Source organism: Bubalus bubalis, chromosome 15 (assembly GCF_019923935.1).
Source record: "Bubalus bubalis isolate 160015118507 breed Murrah chromosome 15, NDDB_SH_1, whole genome shotgun sequence".
NCBI lineage: Eukaryota > Metazoa > Chordata > Mammalia > Artiodactyla > Bovidae > Bubalus > Bubalus bubalis.
The window spans coordinates 30181961-30199568 of NC_059171.1; the positions used below are offsets into that span (position 1 = coordinate 30181961).

At 34.9% G+C, this 17608-nt stretch overlaps 1 protein-coding gene across 2 annotated transcripts in view; it reads right to left on the bottom strand.

Annotated features, from left to right (window-relative positions):
- CSMD3 (CUB and Sushi multiple domains 3) overlaps positions 1 to 17608 on the bottom strand; it is a 1458322-nt gene that overhangs the window by 346751 nt on the left and 1093963 nt on the right. For both annotated transcript variants that reach the window (XM_044928635.1, XM_025265188.2), the window contains one exon: positions 5218 to 5409. In XM_044928635.1, coding sequence (XP_044784570.1) covers positions 5218 to 5409 — 192 coding nt within the window. The remainder of the gene's footprint in view (positions 1 to 5217; positions 5410 to 17608) is intronic.

Sequence of the window (17608 nt, forward strand, 5' to 3'; positions counted from 1 at the left end):
ATTTTTAGATCTGAGTCTTAAATGCCTCCAGAATTATTGCTTTTTTTGGTTTGTTTTTCATGCCTCTAGTATAATCTAGCATAGTTGGACATGACCAAGTGATTGAGGACACACACAGTGTAATCTATTTCCTCCAATACATCTTCCAAGTAAATCTCTTCAGTTGTATCTGAGTCTTTGTGACCCTACGGGATATAGCCTGCCAGGATCCTCTGTTCATGGGGTTTTCCAGGCAAGAATACTGGAGTGGGTTGCCATGCCCTCTTCCAGGGTATCTTCTCCACCAAGGGAGTGAACCTGCGTGTCCTGCACTGCAGGTGGAATCTTTACTGCTGAGCCACTGGGGAAGCCCTATCAGATTATACCCATGCATAAAATTCTGCTGTTACTTCACACTGTCTAAAACATAATGCCCTGACTCCAGTACAGCTTTCATGTCTTAACCCTTGCAACCTTTCCATTTGCATCAACCACCAATCTATACACGTAATTTACACTCAAATAATTATTTAGTTGTTCCTTGTATTAACATGCCTTTATGCATCCCATTTGGAGAAGACAATGGAACCCCACTCCAGTACTCTTGCCTGGAAAATCCCACGGACGGAGGAGCCTGGTGGGCCGCGGTCCATGGGGTCGCTAAGAGTCAGACATGACTGAGCGACTTCCCTTTCACTTTTCACTTTCATGCTTTGGAGAAGGAAATGGCAACCCACTCCAGTGTTCTTGCCTGGAGAATCCCAGGGACGGGGGAGCCTGGTGAGCTGCCATCTATGGGGTCGCACAGAGTCGGACACGACTGAAGCAACTTAGCAGCAGCAGCAGCATGCATCCTATTTGTTTTTCCTGAAATGTCTGTTTCCCTTCTACATCTATGTACCTCTTTATTATGTCTCAAGATTCATCACTACCTCTAGGGAGTTTCCAATAGTAAAGAATTCGCCTGCCAATACAGGAGACTCAAAAGACATGGGTTCCATCCCTGGGTTGAGAAGATCCCTTGGAGAAGGAAATAGCAATCCACTCCAGTATTCTTGCCTGGAAAATCCCATGAACAGAGGCGCCTGGCCACTACCTACAGTCTGTGGGGTCACAAAGAGTCAGAAATGACAGAGTGACTGAGCACACACCAGGGAGTTTTCCTAGAAATAGTCAGCCAGGGCTTTATGGCAGCTGTCTCCAGAACAACCTGGTATTCATAGCAACGTTTGCCTATCTCTATCACTTTCCTTACTATATATTATTTAAATATTCCTTTCAGGTGTCTGCATTCATCTTTAATCCATAACCTAAAAACTGTCTTATATGTTATTTTCTATGTGAGATTTAGCATATACTACATATTCTATAAATGTTGCTGAATTGTTACTGGCTCCTTGCATTCCTTGTGAAGATTAATTATGACTAGATTGAATGACAACCTAATTTGTAGCTACATGCTTTGATAAAAATAATGGCATATTTTGTCTTTGGAACTTTTGAAATCAAATGTGAATTTGGAAAGTATCAGAAAAATATGTCTAATAGCAAATGCATATATGTATGAATTAAGGCAAGAATATTTTTGTGTTTTCTTTCACATTCTAAGGAAGTGGTGTTATTTGTAATTTGGGGGGACTGTGGTAGCAATTTTATTGGTTTGTTTCAGTTTTATTTTTCACAGGAAATAGTGATCTTTTATCATTAGCAATTTTATGCACATGCCACATCTACATTTACATTTATAGTGTATATTCTTTATCACATAGGATATAGGAAAATCCATTATACATATTTTAAGTATCTTACTGAATATATTTTGTGATTATACTACTCTTCGAGCATAAAGTCTTTTAAAATTCTTTTAATTCAATTATTTAAATTACTTATTGAGGTTTTCCTGATAAATTTCATTGCTGCAGCAGATTCTGAAAATCTGTAAAACCTTTGAGACAAGCAGAGACATTATCTGACATTTGTATAAATCCCAAACAAATCAACAATAAAGAAAATTAGCTTTGCTTTAAATATATAAAACTTTAAATAACATTTGGAAAATACATTTTTATTTTTATATATCTAATCATAAAGCACCAAAAATAAGATTCTCTTTAAATCAAATACATTAATGAATTAAAATTTTATTTAGGTTCCATGGAATTCTGACATTAATGAATTGTTCTGAGTGTAGTTTCTATGAGACAGTTAAATGGACAACTATTTATAATGGTTTTACAATATTACTATTTTTTCTCCCCAGTTCAGTTTTACTTGTGTCTACTCTCTTTCTCAGCAGTCCACCCACACTAATGGTTTTGCTATTTACCTTCATGTTGAGTGCTGTTACTTTCTATCTGGCAATGCCAAAGTAATCTTCACACTGTCAATTTTGTTGGAATGAATTCTATTAACTCTTTTAAAGATGACTGTCCTTCTGTTTGGTATTTGCTATAAGGCTGACTACTTCTACATACAAGCAAAATGCTTTATGCCCCCATGGCCTGACACATAGACTTATGAAGTTTCTAAAAAGTTGAGGGTTTAATCTTTGGCATAGTATTTCCAATCATGGACTCCTTTCTTATCAGTTTCAGAGATCAAGCTCTCTGCAGGCTTAGCAATTTTTCAGACTTGTTTTTTTAGGTTATTTTCTTCTGAGAAGCTCTAATACATATCCCTCTCCTCAAGTGATCTTTCCCTATAAAAAAAAAATAATACACAGCACCAAAATCCTTATAAAAAATTCCCCAAACCTGCTCCATATAAGTAAAATTTAGTGTTCAACATGTTTTTCCTAAAATTATTACCTGCTGACTAAAGTCTTGTCTACAAATGGAATTTTATAACAGCCTATTTAGACTCTGATGCTGGGAGGGATTGGGGGCAGGAGGAAAAGGGGATGACAGAGGATGAGATGGCTGGATGGCATCACTGGCTCGATGGACATGAGTTTGAGTGAACTCCAGGAGTTGATGATGGACAGGGAGGCCTGGCATGCTGTGATTCATGGGGTCGCAAAGAGTTGGACACGACTGAGTGTCTGAACTGAACTGAACTGAACTGATTTAGTCTTTTGTGCTTCATATTTTTGTGTTTCTAGAATTTCAGTGTAAAGCTGTTCAATATTTCAGAATTCTCAACATTATACTATATCCTTTCTAATAATTATAATAAATAGCACCCATTTAATAGGTGTAAAAATCACAATAAATCAAGAAGTTCCAAGTAAGTTTCTGAAGTTCTGTCATTTTCTCTTTACACAGATGCCCTTTACAAGATGCTCAGTCAGATTCCAATTAATTGGAATGTGGTATTTTTGTTTAATTGGCATTTTCTAGATAACCTGTGCAGTAAACAAATAAATGAACATTTCACTGTTTCAGTCTTTACTTTGAAAGCATTTTTTCCTTGTATTTTTTGTCTGCATTTACGAGTGAAGTTATAATAAAATGCAAAGTAATAGATATTTGATGATTTAGAATCTTTCAGTGATACATGCATAGTGAGCAACACAGGTATAAATGAAAATAATAAACTGTAAAGGGAAATATGGCTAAATCTGAATTGGCTCAAGGTATGCACTTATTCTGTGCATTTTTTTCAGCCTCTTTAATAAGCTTTGTCATTATCATCTGCCCCATTTTCTACAGAAGTCTAGAAATACCTAGAAGTCAAACCCTGGCTGGTTTGAGTCTTTAGATATGTTTCATTTTCCATATTGAATGCTTTTTGTTAATTCCAGACTATTAAATGCAAAATATGTGATATGAAAATCCAGACTGTTTAGTTTTCACTTTACTAGGAGTAGGTTTACAAAAACAGAGAGCTCTTCTATATTATTTTAATGCTAAATCCTCCATGTCTATAACAATGTGTAGGACACACTTATGAATTTGAGTTTCCATCTCATGCATAAGAAATATAAAATGAATAAAATAAATCTGAATAATTGAGTGCTTAAGTACTAAACACTCGTTCCCTATTATCATGTGACTCTGTGAAATAATTAGTAAAAATGTATTTATGAGTTAGATATAAGTGAACAAAAATAAATCTTTCTCTCCTAAATGTGCTAAATTTGCATTCTAGAAGAAATACAATGAACAAGAAATGGAATCTTCTCTCTACTTGCTTACAGTGTACCAAAGGAAAGGATATGTGTATAAATAAAGTTTTGAGTAGACAATACAAATTTCAGTCAAAATGTATTACATATTTTAGATGACAACAATTTAAAAGCACTTGAACCACAGGTTTCAGACTGAATTAGTTGAATGTAAGAATCTTAATGATGAGATCTTTTTTTGTTAAGATTACACAGCATATTTTCTCACTATTTTCATTCTAAAGGTGGTATAAAGTTTTTCTTACACTTGGTAAAGAAATAATGTGTGTCTTGATTTTCAAGAGTTTAACTTGGAGATTCAAGAACAGGGCATGGAAACAAAAGACAGAGAGTTGGAAGTATGAACCAAGTGGTTGCAAATCCTTAGATCATCAAAATAAAAACTGATCTGGAATATATGGATTGAAGGAAAAATCAAAGCCCTAAAACTCAAATTTAATTTCTGATACAACTTTCTTTCTTAGAAGAAATAGCCATTATAGAGGCAAGATAAATATGACCCATTTCAAATACAGTGTCTGAATTCGTTCTTTAAATTTTAAAAGTATTGGATAACTACATTTGTTTGGCAGATAATATATACTTTGACAGCCTCATACTCTGGCCACTTGATGCAAAGAGTCTACTCATTGGAAAAGACCCTGATTCTGGAAAGATTGAGGGCAGGAGGAGAAGAGGGTGACATAGGATGAGATGGTTGAATGGCATCAATGACTCAATGGACATGAGTTTGAGCAAACTCCAGGAGATAGTGAAAAACAGGGAAGCCTGGTGTACTGTAGTCCATGGGGTCACAAAGAGTTGGACACAACTTAGTGACTGAACAACAATGAACAACAACGTAGCAGATAAGGCAAGATGAAGGTTTTTCAAGAACTTTGATTCTTAACTTTTTTAAAAGAGTGTTAAAACCACTAAGAATATAATGAAATTATAGGCCCACTCTCTCCTCAGGGGAAAAATAATGATTTACAATTTTGTGCATTTTTTGGAAGGTCATAGACCTCTGAGATCTAGAACCTATTCTAGAATAATGTTCTTAATAACACTGAAACTAGTTTTTAACCATCATTTCACAGTTGCATAAAATTTTAATTGTTCTAAATTCATACCTATACAAACTGGTGGGCTGGGCTGCCAGAAGTATCGATTTTCTACCTGAATGCAAGTTATTCTTTCCTCTCCTTGAAGTTCATATCCTGGGTCACACTGAAAAACCACAGTGTCTCCAGGTTCTCGTCCATCCCCATTTCGAGTTCCGTTCATAGGAACCCCTGGGTCACGACACGCAGTGGCAACAGAACCTATGAACAAATAGAAACAAACTTTTAGTTTTGATGCCAACCAAAATCAGTTTCAAAGTTCCAGACCTCATATTTGAGATGCTTCTACATTTTCAAAAAAATAACTTAAAAATGCCTGGGTCATAATTCCCTGTGCTATACAAATATATCCTTGTTGCTTTTTAAATGAGGTATAAATCCCTGATGGCTCAGCATTTAAAGAATCCAACTGCAGTGCTAGAGATGTGAGTTCAATCCTTGGGTCAGTAAGATCCTTTGGAAGAGCAAATGGCTACCCACTCCACTATTCTTGCCCAGAAAATCCCATGGGCAGAAGAGCCTGGTAGGCTACAGTCCATAGGGTCACAAAGAATTGGACATGACTGAGCGCACACACATATTGCATATATAATATATAAAAATTATCTATGCTGTACATCTGAAATTAATAGAACATTGTAAATCAACAATACCTCAATTTGATATTTGAAAAAATATTGCTAATTTTTAAATACCTGCACAGTAAATACTTTTAAATTGTTTTTTTCATAAATAATTTATTTGTTAACTTGCTTCAAGCAGTAACATGACATTTTAATAGCTAAATAATAAATCTACTCAAAATTCATTATTTTGATGCCCTGTGAGAGACATTGTGAAGAGGATGAAAAGACAGCTGCAAACTAGAAGAATATATTTGCTTGGCCTATACACCACAAAGTACGAGTATGTAGAATATATGAAGAACTCTTAGAACTGGGGGGAAAGAAAGAAGAAAAAAATCCAACTACAAAATGGGCAAAAAAATTTCAAAAAAGGGGATACCTGATGGTACATGAAAAGATGTTCAGCATCATTAACCATTAAAGAAAAGCAAATTAAAACCACAATGAGATACCTATCAAGTTAGCTACAACACCAAATGCTGGGAAGATTCTCACAAAAAAAAAGAAAAAGAAAATGAATTACACATACACTTTTGGTAGAAATGTAAAATGGTACAGTCACTCTGGAAAGATGACACTTTCTTGAAAAAATAAATATATGCTTACCATGACCCAGTAACTGTACTCTTGCATATTTATTCCAGTGAAACGACAACTTGTGTTCACATAAAAATTTGAACATGGATGTTCATAGGAGTTTTCTTTGTCAGAACTAAAGACTAAGAACAAACCTAATGTCCTTCAATAGGTGAATCATTAAACTAAGTTTATACCATGGAATATTGCTCAGCAATAAAAAAGGAATGCTGATACATAGGCTATCTTAGGTGTATCTTAAAGCAATTATGATGAGTAAAATAATACAATAGTCTCTACTTAGGGAACATTCTTGAAGTGACAGAATTACAAAGTAGGAAAACAGATTACTAGCTACCAAACATTGTAGGGGGAGGAGATGGAAGGAGATCACTATGACTATAAAAAACTCAAAAGAGGTATCTTTGTGATGGAAATGCATTGTGGTTTGCCTCTGGTGGTGTTCATCAAATCTACATCAGGTCAGATTAGATCAGTCTCTCCGTGTCCGACTCTTTGCGACCCCATGAATCACAGCACGCCAGGCCTCCCTGTCCATCACCAACTCCCGGAGTTCACTCAGACTCATGTCCATTAAGTCAGTGATGCCATCCAGCCATCTCATCCTCTGTCGTCCCCTTCTCCTTTTGCCTCCAATCCCTCCCAGCATCAGAGTCTTTTCCAATGAGTCAACTCTTCGCATGAGGTGGCCAAAGTACTGGAGTTTCAGCTTTAGCATCATTCCTTCCAAAGAAATCCCAGGGCTGATCTCCTTCAGAATGGACTGGTTGGATCTCTTTGCAGTCCAAGGGACTCGCATGAGTCTTCTCCAACACCACAGTTCAAAAGCATCAATTCTTCGGCGCTCAGCTTTCTTCACAGTCCAACTCTCACATCCATACATGACCACAGGAAAAACCATAGCCTTGACTAGACGAAACTTTGTTGGCAAAGTAATGTCTTTGCTTTTGAATATGCTATCTAGGTTGGTCATAACTTTCCTTCCAAGGAGTAAGCATCTTTTAATTTCATGGCTGCAGTCACCTTCTGCAGTGATTCTGGAGCCCAGAAAAATAAAGTCTGACACTGTTTCCACTGTTTCCCCATCTATTTCCCATGAAGTGATGGGACCGGATGCCATGATCTTCGTTCTCTGAATGTTGAGCTTTAAGCCAAGTTTTTCACTCTCCACTTTCACTTTCATCAAGAGGCTCTTGAGATCCTCTTCACTTTCTGCCATAAGGGTGGTGTCATCTGCATATCTGAGGTTATTGATAGAAGTATATAACAAAATAAACATATACCCACAAAGAAGCATAAGTAAAATTAATGAAATCTGAATAAGGTTTGTGGATTGTATCAATGTCAATTTTATGGTTGTGATATTGTGCTATGTTTATACAAGAAAAAACCATTGGAGGAAGTTGGGTAAAGGATATACAGGATCTCTATTATTTCTGACAACTGTATAGAAATCTAAAATTATCTAAATTTTAGTTTAAAAAATCATTAGAGGAGAGTGGTATGGTACTACAGGAAAACAACTGTTCTTTTATTAATATATATAATATATGGCACATTTAATAATATAATTAACTACATCATACAGGTTAATGGAATAGGAACAGCTTAATTATTTTGAATTACTACAAAGCATATTTACTCTAAAGCATATGATAATTAAGTATCAAGACAAAGAAAGTATTAACTTTTCCATTTAAGCTATTATTAAACTATATTCATAAATGTAAGTTTCAGTACTTGTATACATTATTTTTTAAACTGCATATTAAAGTACACAAATTGCTGGACTACAGACACATAACTAGTATTTATTCATTTATTCACTAACTTAATATATTCCAGGCATTTTGTTGGGTGCTAGGAATACAAAGGGGAAATAAGCAGACACAAATCTGAACAGACTTTGAATTGTTCAAACTGTGTAGTGGTGGCACCTATGAAGAGATTCTGTTGCATACATCCCTAGTAGGTTAGTAACTAGGTACACAGGTAGGTAGGTATCTATAGATAGATACACACATGCATAGATACATAGTTTCATCAATATACCAATCAATCTGTTTTAATACACCAGGCATTCTTTTTGTAGCTCATCTGTTTAACACACATACATACACAACAAAGAAACCAGAGGATCTCACACAAATATTGTAAGGTTTCGACTCTCCAAGTCATTTGGGAATCAAGAGGACTATATCAATTTAAAAAATAACAAACACTCTAACCCTGTGGTATGCATAAAAGCTGAAATTACAAAAAATGATTTCATATATATATATATATACACTCACACACACATAATCACACACACATATATGTATATGCTGCTGCTAAGTCATTTCAGTCATGTCCGACTCTGTGCGACCCCAGAGATAGCAGCCCACCAGGCTCCCCTGTCCCTGGGATTCTCCAGGCAAGAACACTGAAGTGGGTTGCCATTTCCTTCTCCAATGCATGACAGTGAAAAGTGAAAGTGAAGTTGCTCAGTCGTGTCCGACTCTTAGCGACCCCATGGACTGCAGCCTACCAGGCTCCTCCGTCCATGGGATTTTCCAGGCAAGAGTACTGGAGTGGGGTGCCATTGCCTTGTCCAATATGTATATGCACACACATATATAACATACACAAAATGAATGGAACAAATTGTTTTATATATCTTCTTGGAAAGAGTGAAAGAAAGTTATTTTTAAAGTGTTACTTTTTAAAAAGGTTACAAAATGTAGACTACAAATATCATTTTACCTATCACTTAAATTAAAACCATGTATCATTATATACATCATCAGCAATCTTACAGTTGCTTCATTGTACTGATAAACTAGCATTTCTGAGCAATAGCCAAGGACAAGGACTTAACATGTATAATTCATTTCATTCTACTAACAACCCAATCAGTCAAGTGCCATTACTGTTCTTAAATATTTTAGAGGTGAAAAAACTAAAGTTTAGGAAGATTAAGTACCTTTTTCAATATTACAGAAATCAGAGTGCAGAACCAAGGTTTACACCCCAGTTAGTCTGATTTCAGAAGTCAAAGTTTTAAATGATACAAGAGAATGTCCTTTTCTACCTGTTAACTGTTCTTGAGGTACAATTTCTTTCTCAGTTAAATATAATAAAACTCATTAAGAAATTATTAAAAATACAGAGTATATCCATAAACAGAAATGCTATAGTGTGCATAAACATGTCTATTTTAAAATATTCAAATGATTTTTTTGAGTTATTTTTAGCTGATAATAGAATAAAAATCAAACTCATATGGGAGAATATGGAGAGAAGGGGGGCAGGGGCATGGTTCCAATTTCCAAGTGGATTTGTTCTCTAATACCTATCAGTGTTCCTTAGCAGAACATCCATCAGGGATTACAGGGTCTGGCAATTACAATCTTTTAACATTGTTAGACACTTTTTTGGTAAATTTTTGTGATAAACTCAGTTATTAAGTTTTTCTTGAATTGCTCTGGGATGGTTTCCACTAACACTAAAACTGATCTATCAACTGGCTTTACAATATAAAAGCGGATTGGGATGTTCTACATATAAGATTTATACTAAGCAAGTTTTTATTGGAAAGGAGTGATATAAATGTAAAATGCGCTACAGCTTTCAAACTGAAAAGCAGAATGATATAAAAGATAATGAAAACAATTAATTTTGTTGTTGTTTCTGTCATTGTTGTTGAGGCTTCCTATGTGCTGGACTCTTGCATCTGCAAAAAACTTGAAGCTTAGTATGAGCATTCTCAAAAGTAAAAATGTACATACAGCAAGGTTACACAAATATTGAATGCAGTTAGTATAACTGTGGCTTACCAGTATTTGAGAGAAAAAAGATGTTTGAGCCCTATCATCAGAGTTACTATATTTAAAGATTTAAATTGGAACCTAGTAACTAAAATCAGAAGGCTTCAATATGACAGCTGCTGCTGCTGCTGCTGCTAAGTCGCTTCAGTCGTGTCCGACTCTGTGCGACCCCATAGATGCCAGCCCACCAGATTCCCCCGTCCCTGGGATTCTCCAGGCAAGAACACTGGAGTGGGTTGCAATTACCTTCTCCAATGCAAGAAAGTGAAAAGTAAAAGTGAAGTCGCTCAGTCGTGTTCGACTCTAGCGACCCCATGGACTGCAGCCTACCAGGCTCCTCTGTCCACGGGATTTTCCAGGCAAGAGTACTGGGGTGGGTTGCCATTGCCTTCTCCGCATATGACAGTTAAAAATGTAAAAATATTCATTTGCCTTTGGGGTTGGTTGACTTGAAGGAAGAGAGGTGGTAAAACTGTACTATGTCTTTTCTCTTAATTAATAAATAAATTAGGAATAAGATTTTAAAACAAAATAGAGAACGATAGGGTTTAGTAAAAGACCAAATATTTTTCTTCTTGTAATAACTTCAATTCTAAAGGCAATTAGCTAAATATACACAGAAACAGTTACTTGCTGTGAATGCTATTGTCTTATTTTCTTTACTTATTCAAAGTTTAATCTCTATACTGGTTATTCACTGTGTTTGTGCGTAGGCAAAAAAACATTTATTTTGCCATCAATCATTTTTGTTTTATGTTTTAAAACAAAGGCTATAGCCATTAAAGAAAATAAATAACCATTTAAAATGCCATGGACTGAAATAATCTCACAAAATTAGCATGATTTAAAAGCAATTATATTAGAAAATAGTAAGTATTAGGCACATGTGTAAAAATAGGTTAAGAATCTTTATTTGACATTTATTGTTTAATTTTATGGAACATAAATTCTCATGATAAATCTCATTTGCTTTTATTTTTGCTGTTTTATATATATATATATATATATATAAAACACAGGGTGTTTTTTGCTACCAAGTATTTTAACTTATCAACTATTTTATATATATAAAATCTAAAAAGCTACACATTATAAATAGTATATTTGCCACCAAATTATTAACATAGATAATTTATGTTTATTTTATTAATTTCTTCAGTTAAAATTACTTCAAATTTTGATTGCTGAAATGAATATCTGCATTTTTTCTATTAGGTTTAAGTATGACATTCTTGATTTTTCTCAACAAAAATATGTAAGGTAAGCACAAATCTAAGAGATAAAAGTTCTTAACAACCTTGCCTCATCTGCAATGATATAAAGAAAGGAACATTCTAGAAAGTGCATATAATAGGCTTAAATTCTATCCTAATTCTATCTTAAATTCTATCTAAATAAAGCTTGGATTTAACTTTCAAAGCCTAATGAAATTGACAGTAAAAAAATAACTTCCTTTCTTTATCTTTCTCCCCAAAAGGAATGGACATTTATATTTTGGTTAGTAAAGAATGGGAATTATCAAGTGTTTCACAGCTCTTAGACCAGTTGATTATTCAATAGAAACTGTAATAGTCACAGGGAAAAGGTATATAAATAGAAGAGAATGTGATTAGTAAAGCAATATATAATATTTACTGGAGACTTACTATCTTTTTTTTTTTTTTTTTTGAGACTTACTATCTTTTAAACACTTGTACTATGAGCTGTTTCTCATTGCATTCACAAGAAGTCTGGACTCTTTTATTACCCATATTTTTCCAATGAGAAAATTTAGGCTTAAAAAAGATAACCCTGCTCTATATCACATAGCTGTTTAAAGTGGACAAAGTGCCCTATACACACATGAGACCATAACTGAGGGACATTTCTTAAGTAAAAATGATAGAAACTTTGTAATAAAATGTACTGAGAATGTGAACCATAGTATGGAGTGCAAGTGAAATCATGACTTCAATGGGAATTTCTAAAATATGGTGCTGCTGCTGCTGCTAAGTCGCTTCAGTCGTGTCTGACTCTGTGCGACCCCATAGACGGAAGCCCACCAGGCTCCCCTGTCTCTGGGATTCTCCAGGCAAGAACACTGGAGTGGGTTGCCATTTCGTTCTCCAGTGCGTGAAAGTGAAAAGTGAAAGGGAAGTCGCTCAGTCGTGTCCGACTCTTAGCGACCCCATGGACTACAGCCTACCAGGCTCCTCCATCCATGGGATTTTCCAAGCAAGAGTACTGGAGTGGGGTGCCATTACTCCTTAAATGTCATTATAAAATCAGAAAAAAAACTACCTTACTTGCCTATCATCCCTACAGGAGAAATCCAAAAACCTACATATTTAATAACACTTAACTTTAAACATATTAATTTCTTACTTAAATTGCACAGATATTAACAATGTAGTCTTATTCACAGGATTCCACTGGTATACATTGTGTCAAACTGAAAAAAAGTCTGTTTATCTAAGAAAGAGATATATGTTGAACAACTATATGCAACATGAATGACAATTAGAATAGATATCAATAAAATAATGATGATAATGATAACTGTCTCTATTGAGAGCATATACTATACAAAACACTTTACTAGAAGCTAAGTTTATATACTCTTAGACTAAAAGACAAATTCTTATTAAGTATTATCATCCCTATTCTAAATGAGTAATACAAGCTTCCCATCATATTATGTGCTTATCCTTAGCAGATGTGGAATTTGAACTCAAGAAACAGCAGGGCTCCTAAGTATTAGAGTATATTGTCTCATTACAAATCTACCACATTACCAGAAAAAAACAATAAAAAGGCATGCCCTACTAATGGAACTTTGACAGTTGTTTCTTAATGAAAAAACTGGGCCGAAAAAGTTAGAACTAGCTTGAAATAGAAAGGCAAGAGCAGTTTATAACCCATTTCTTGTTCCTGATATTTCACTATAAAGGGAAACAAAAAAGAAAGACTCAAAATTATTTTGTAGGTATTATTAGAAGTAATAAAAATAAAATTTAGCCTGATATATGCTGAATTTGGGCTTCATGGGTGGCGCTAGTGGTAAAGAATCTGCCTGCCTGCCAATGAAGCAGACGTAAGAGTAAGAGATGGGTTTAGTCCCTGGATCTGGAAGATCCCCTGGAGGAGGACACAGCAACCCACTCTAGGATTCTTGCCTGGAGAATGCTATGGACCGAGGAGTCTAGCAGGCTACAGCCTATGGGGTTGCAAAGAGTTAGACACAACTGAAGCGATAGCACATCACACAGAATGCCAAATTTAGCCATGTATGTGCCAAATGGTATTAAGTAATTGCAGTAACAAGGACATTTCCCTCCAATTGTTTTTCTCATTCTCTCTCTCTTCTTCCTGCTCTCTCTCTCTCTTTTTTTTTTTTTTTTTTACAAATTTCTTTCCTTACGGTTCTTTAAGAGAATAGAAGCAGTAAAGTAGGCACATCCTCACCTCTGGAATCTGTATCCACATTCTCTGCTTTCTCTCCTGAAGCAATGAAGAAGATGCCCTTGCTCTATGGAAGGCTAACCCTAGTTCTTGTGTTGAAAGGACTTTATTCCCAAACATTTTTCATCTCTTCTAATTCACTAGGTTTTCCTTCTGTACTGGGTCACAACCAGTAACATACAAATATGACTTATAATTTCCATCTTAAAGAAAAAAACTCTTCATTACATTCCCATCCTCTTCCAATTGTTTTCTCATTCCCTTCCTTTCTTTAGTAGAACACATATTAAACATCTGTTCTGAGGGAGATATCTATACAACTGTCTCCAATTTTATCAGCCATATACATTAATGCTAATTATATATATATATATATATATATATGTCTTTATATGTAATTAAAGATGCTTTGGAAGGGGCTATGTTAAAAAACAATTTTTATACAAGTGAGGAAAGTTTATATTAGTATTACTTAGGAATTGTTTTTACAATGTTTTCAGTCTTTACCCATAGCTAAATCCACTGAAAGAGTTAAATGCATTTCTTGTTAAGCAACATGGAACCTTATCAAATCAAGCTTTGCTACACCCTATGGATAGATAGTCCTCATACATAAGACGTTGAAGAGAATCTTTCATAAGAGTTAAAAATAGTTCTTCAAGTAAATATGTGTGAAATGAATGAATGAATGAAACTATAACTAGTCATTTCAATGTATGCTTAAGCTTTATTTATAATTTAGGATTTGTTTCACACTGGGAAACATTTACTCCAAGTGCAGTAACAACATTTATATTACATTTTAATTTGTATTACTCTATCTGGATAACCTGAGGCCATTTTTAGAACAATATAGATAGCACTAAATACTACGGAAAATGACTGAGTTATCATCATTTTTATAACTCATCAGTACTGTAAATATACTTCTGACTTCTCATGTTATATTTGTTTTCATCTAATTTAATTAGAAATGTGCATTTCACCTAAAAAACGGTCCTAACTAACACATGCACATGTTTCAAATATATTATGGATGATAATTCAGAGATAACATTTGAATGACCATCTTGGTTACCTTGGCCTAATTAATACTCCACTTTTCTTATGGCATTTTTTTGTACAACAAATAAAAAATACACTAAAATCACTTATAAGTTCTTGTGTGTCCTTTCTGTTCAGAAAGCTGATTTTTTGGTATAAACTTGTTTATCTCAAGAACTTTTGAAAAGCCTCAGATCTGATACAATTGGATAAATAATACTATCAAAAGCAGAAGAACTGCACTATAGTAAGAAAGGGACATTGATCAGATTGCCTTAGTTTCCTGAATTTTGTCTGCCTCATCAGTAAAACTGACATAGTGATAATTTACCTGACCAATTTAGTATTAGAAAAAATCTTAAAGTATTATTCTAACAATTACATTGCATAATTGAAAATTATATGATATGAAAATGTCAATTCTAAGATAAAGACCAGTAGATTTTACTATTCACTGTGTACTCTAAGAAGTAGTTGTATTTTTGCTGCAATATGTCAAGAAACTTCAGCAAGGTCATGGTCCAAATTTGGTATTCACAAGGCCTTATACTGTCCTCTTCAGTTTTATTGCCTTATACTTTTGTATTGACTAAGAAATGACACTATATTCTCCACTTCACTATCAATAAGGAAATCAACCTGGGTAGTAGGAATATTTAACCTGGAAGGAAATCTCATCGAGAATCAAATCAATCAGAAAATATTTGAAATGCAGATGGTAACCTAGAGGTGGATTTCACCCTGGAGAGTTCTGCCCTTGATTGAGTCCTTGCTGTGTATGAGATTCATCAATTTTATAAAGAATGTTCAACATCATTATTAGGCCTACACTCTGCCAGCTACTCAGCAATGTGCCTATCTTTAGAATTTCATTATGATTAGGAAACACCTTAATGATATGGCAAATAAGGTTATAGTAGATGACAAGATGACAGAGATATTCCATACATGAGATGCAAAAGAAACCTCAAAGCTAGTGTTGTAGTATACTTCCAAGTACTTTATATAAACATAATGTTAAAAATACATATTTACTCATTTGTTCACCAGGTAATTGTCGTAAACCCACTAGAAGCCAAGTATGCTTGGTATTGGAGATGCATTTTAATAAGATGACCCTGAATATTCACTGGAAGGACTGATATTGAAGCTGAAGCTCCAATACTTTGGCCACCTGATGCCAACAACTGACCCATTGGAAAAGATCCTGGTGCTGGGAAAGATTGAAGGCAAAAGGAGAAGAGGGCAGAAAAGGATCAGATGGTTGGATGGCACCACCGGCTCAATGGACATGAAAATGGGCAAACTTCAGGAGATAGGAACAGGGAGGCCTGGCTTGCTGTACTCCATGGGGTTGCTAAGACTCAGACACGACTTAGCAACTGAACAATAACACCTCCATACCACCATCGATTCTTGTGCTACAAAATGAGGATAAAATCACTGGTCTAATGATTTTTAAATCAACAGTCCTATTAGGTTGAAGACTGTCAAAGGTACCTATCTATACAGGAAATTGACTTTATATCCAAGATTATAAAAGATTATGTGCTGTGCTTAGTAGCTCAGTTGTGTCCAATTCCTTGAGACCCCATGGACTGTAGCCTTCCAGGCTCCTCTGTCCATGGAGATTCTTCAGGTAAGAATACTGGAGTAGGTTGCCATGGTCTGCTACAGGGGATCTTCCCGACCCAAAAATCAAACCGAGGTCTCCTGCATTGCAGGTGGTTTCTTTATAAAGGATTATATAAAAGTCTAATTTGAGTTGAATTCCAATATTTGGAGATTAACAGAATTAATTAGCAAAAAAAAGATAAAGTAACATACAAATATTTTACATAGTTCTGACTGATAGCACATAATACCAGTGTGTTTCTAATGTTATATTATAAAAAATTTCAATACAGTCAGATTCATTTAACATTTACTAACTACCAGGTGTAATGCCAAGTTCTGGTTATATAAATATTAATAGGATAACATCTTGTCCATCAAAGGAACATAATCTAAGAGGGATAGCAGATGTGTATATGTCTTTAATATAATAAAATGCTTATTAAAATCAGGTAACATTTGTCATACAAAGTGAAAAATTGTGGGCATGAAATAAAAAGCTAAAAGTGATTTATATTATATAATTAAAATATGTATTGATTTATAATTTTACATAGATGAACTTTTCAAACTAGTTATCTATACAAAAATTACTTAAAATAATTTATAAAAAGTTAAAATGCCATATATCTATTTACACAAAAACATCCTCTTTATATGAATTAATTAAACATTAAAAATAAGAGAAGCAAAATAATCACTTGTGGTACATGTGTACATTCTTTAATTTGATTTTTTAGACATATTTAATGTCATTAGGGAGAAGGCAATGGCACCCCACTCCAGTACTGTTGCCCGGAAAATCCCATGGATGGAGGAGCCTGGTGCGCTGCAGTCCATGGGGTCGCTAAGAGTCAGACATGACTGAGTGACTTCCCTTTCACTTTTCACTTTCACGCATTGGAGAAGGAAATGGCAACCCACTTCAGTGTTCTTGCCTGGAGAATCCCATGGACGGAGAAACCTGGTAGGCTGCAGTCCATGGCGTCGCACAGAGTCGGACACAACTGAAGCGACTTGGCAGACTTGGCAGCAATGTCATTTTACTCAACCCACTCCAGTATTCTTGCTTGGAAAATTCCATGGACAGAGGAGCCTGGTGGGCTGTAGTCCATGGGGTCACAAAGAGTTGGGCATGACTTAGTAATAAACCACCACCACCACCAATGCCATTTTACTCTTTTCTTAAGTGTGTGGTTTTCAATATATTCTTATTTTTATTGGTATTGTTAAAGCTATTTCCAATATATTTTAAATTGTTGGTATGTC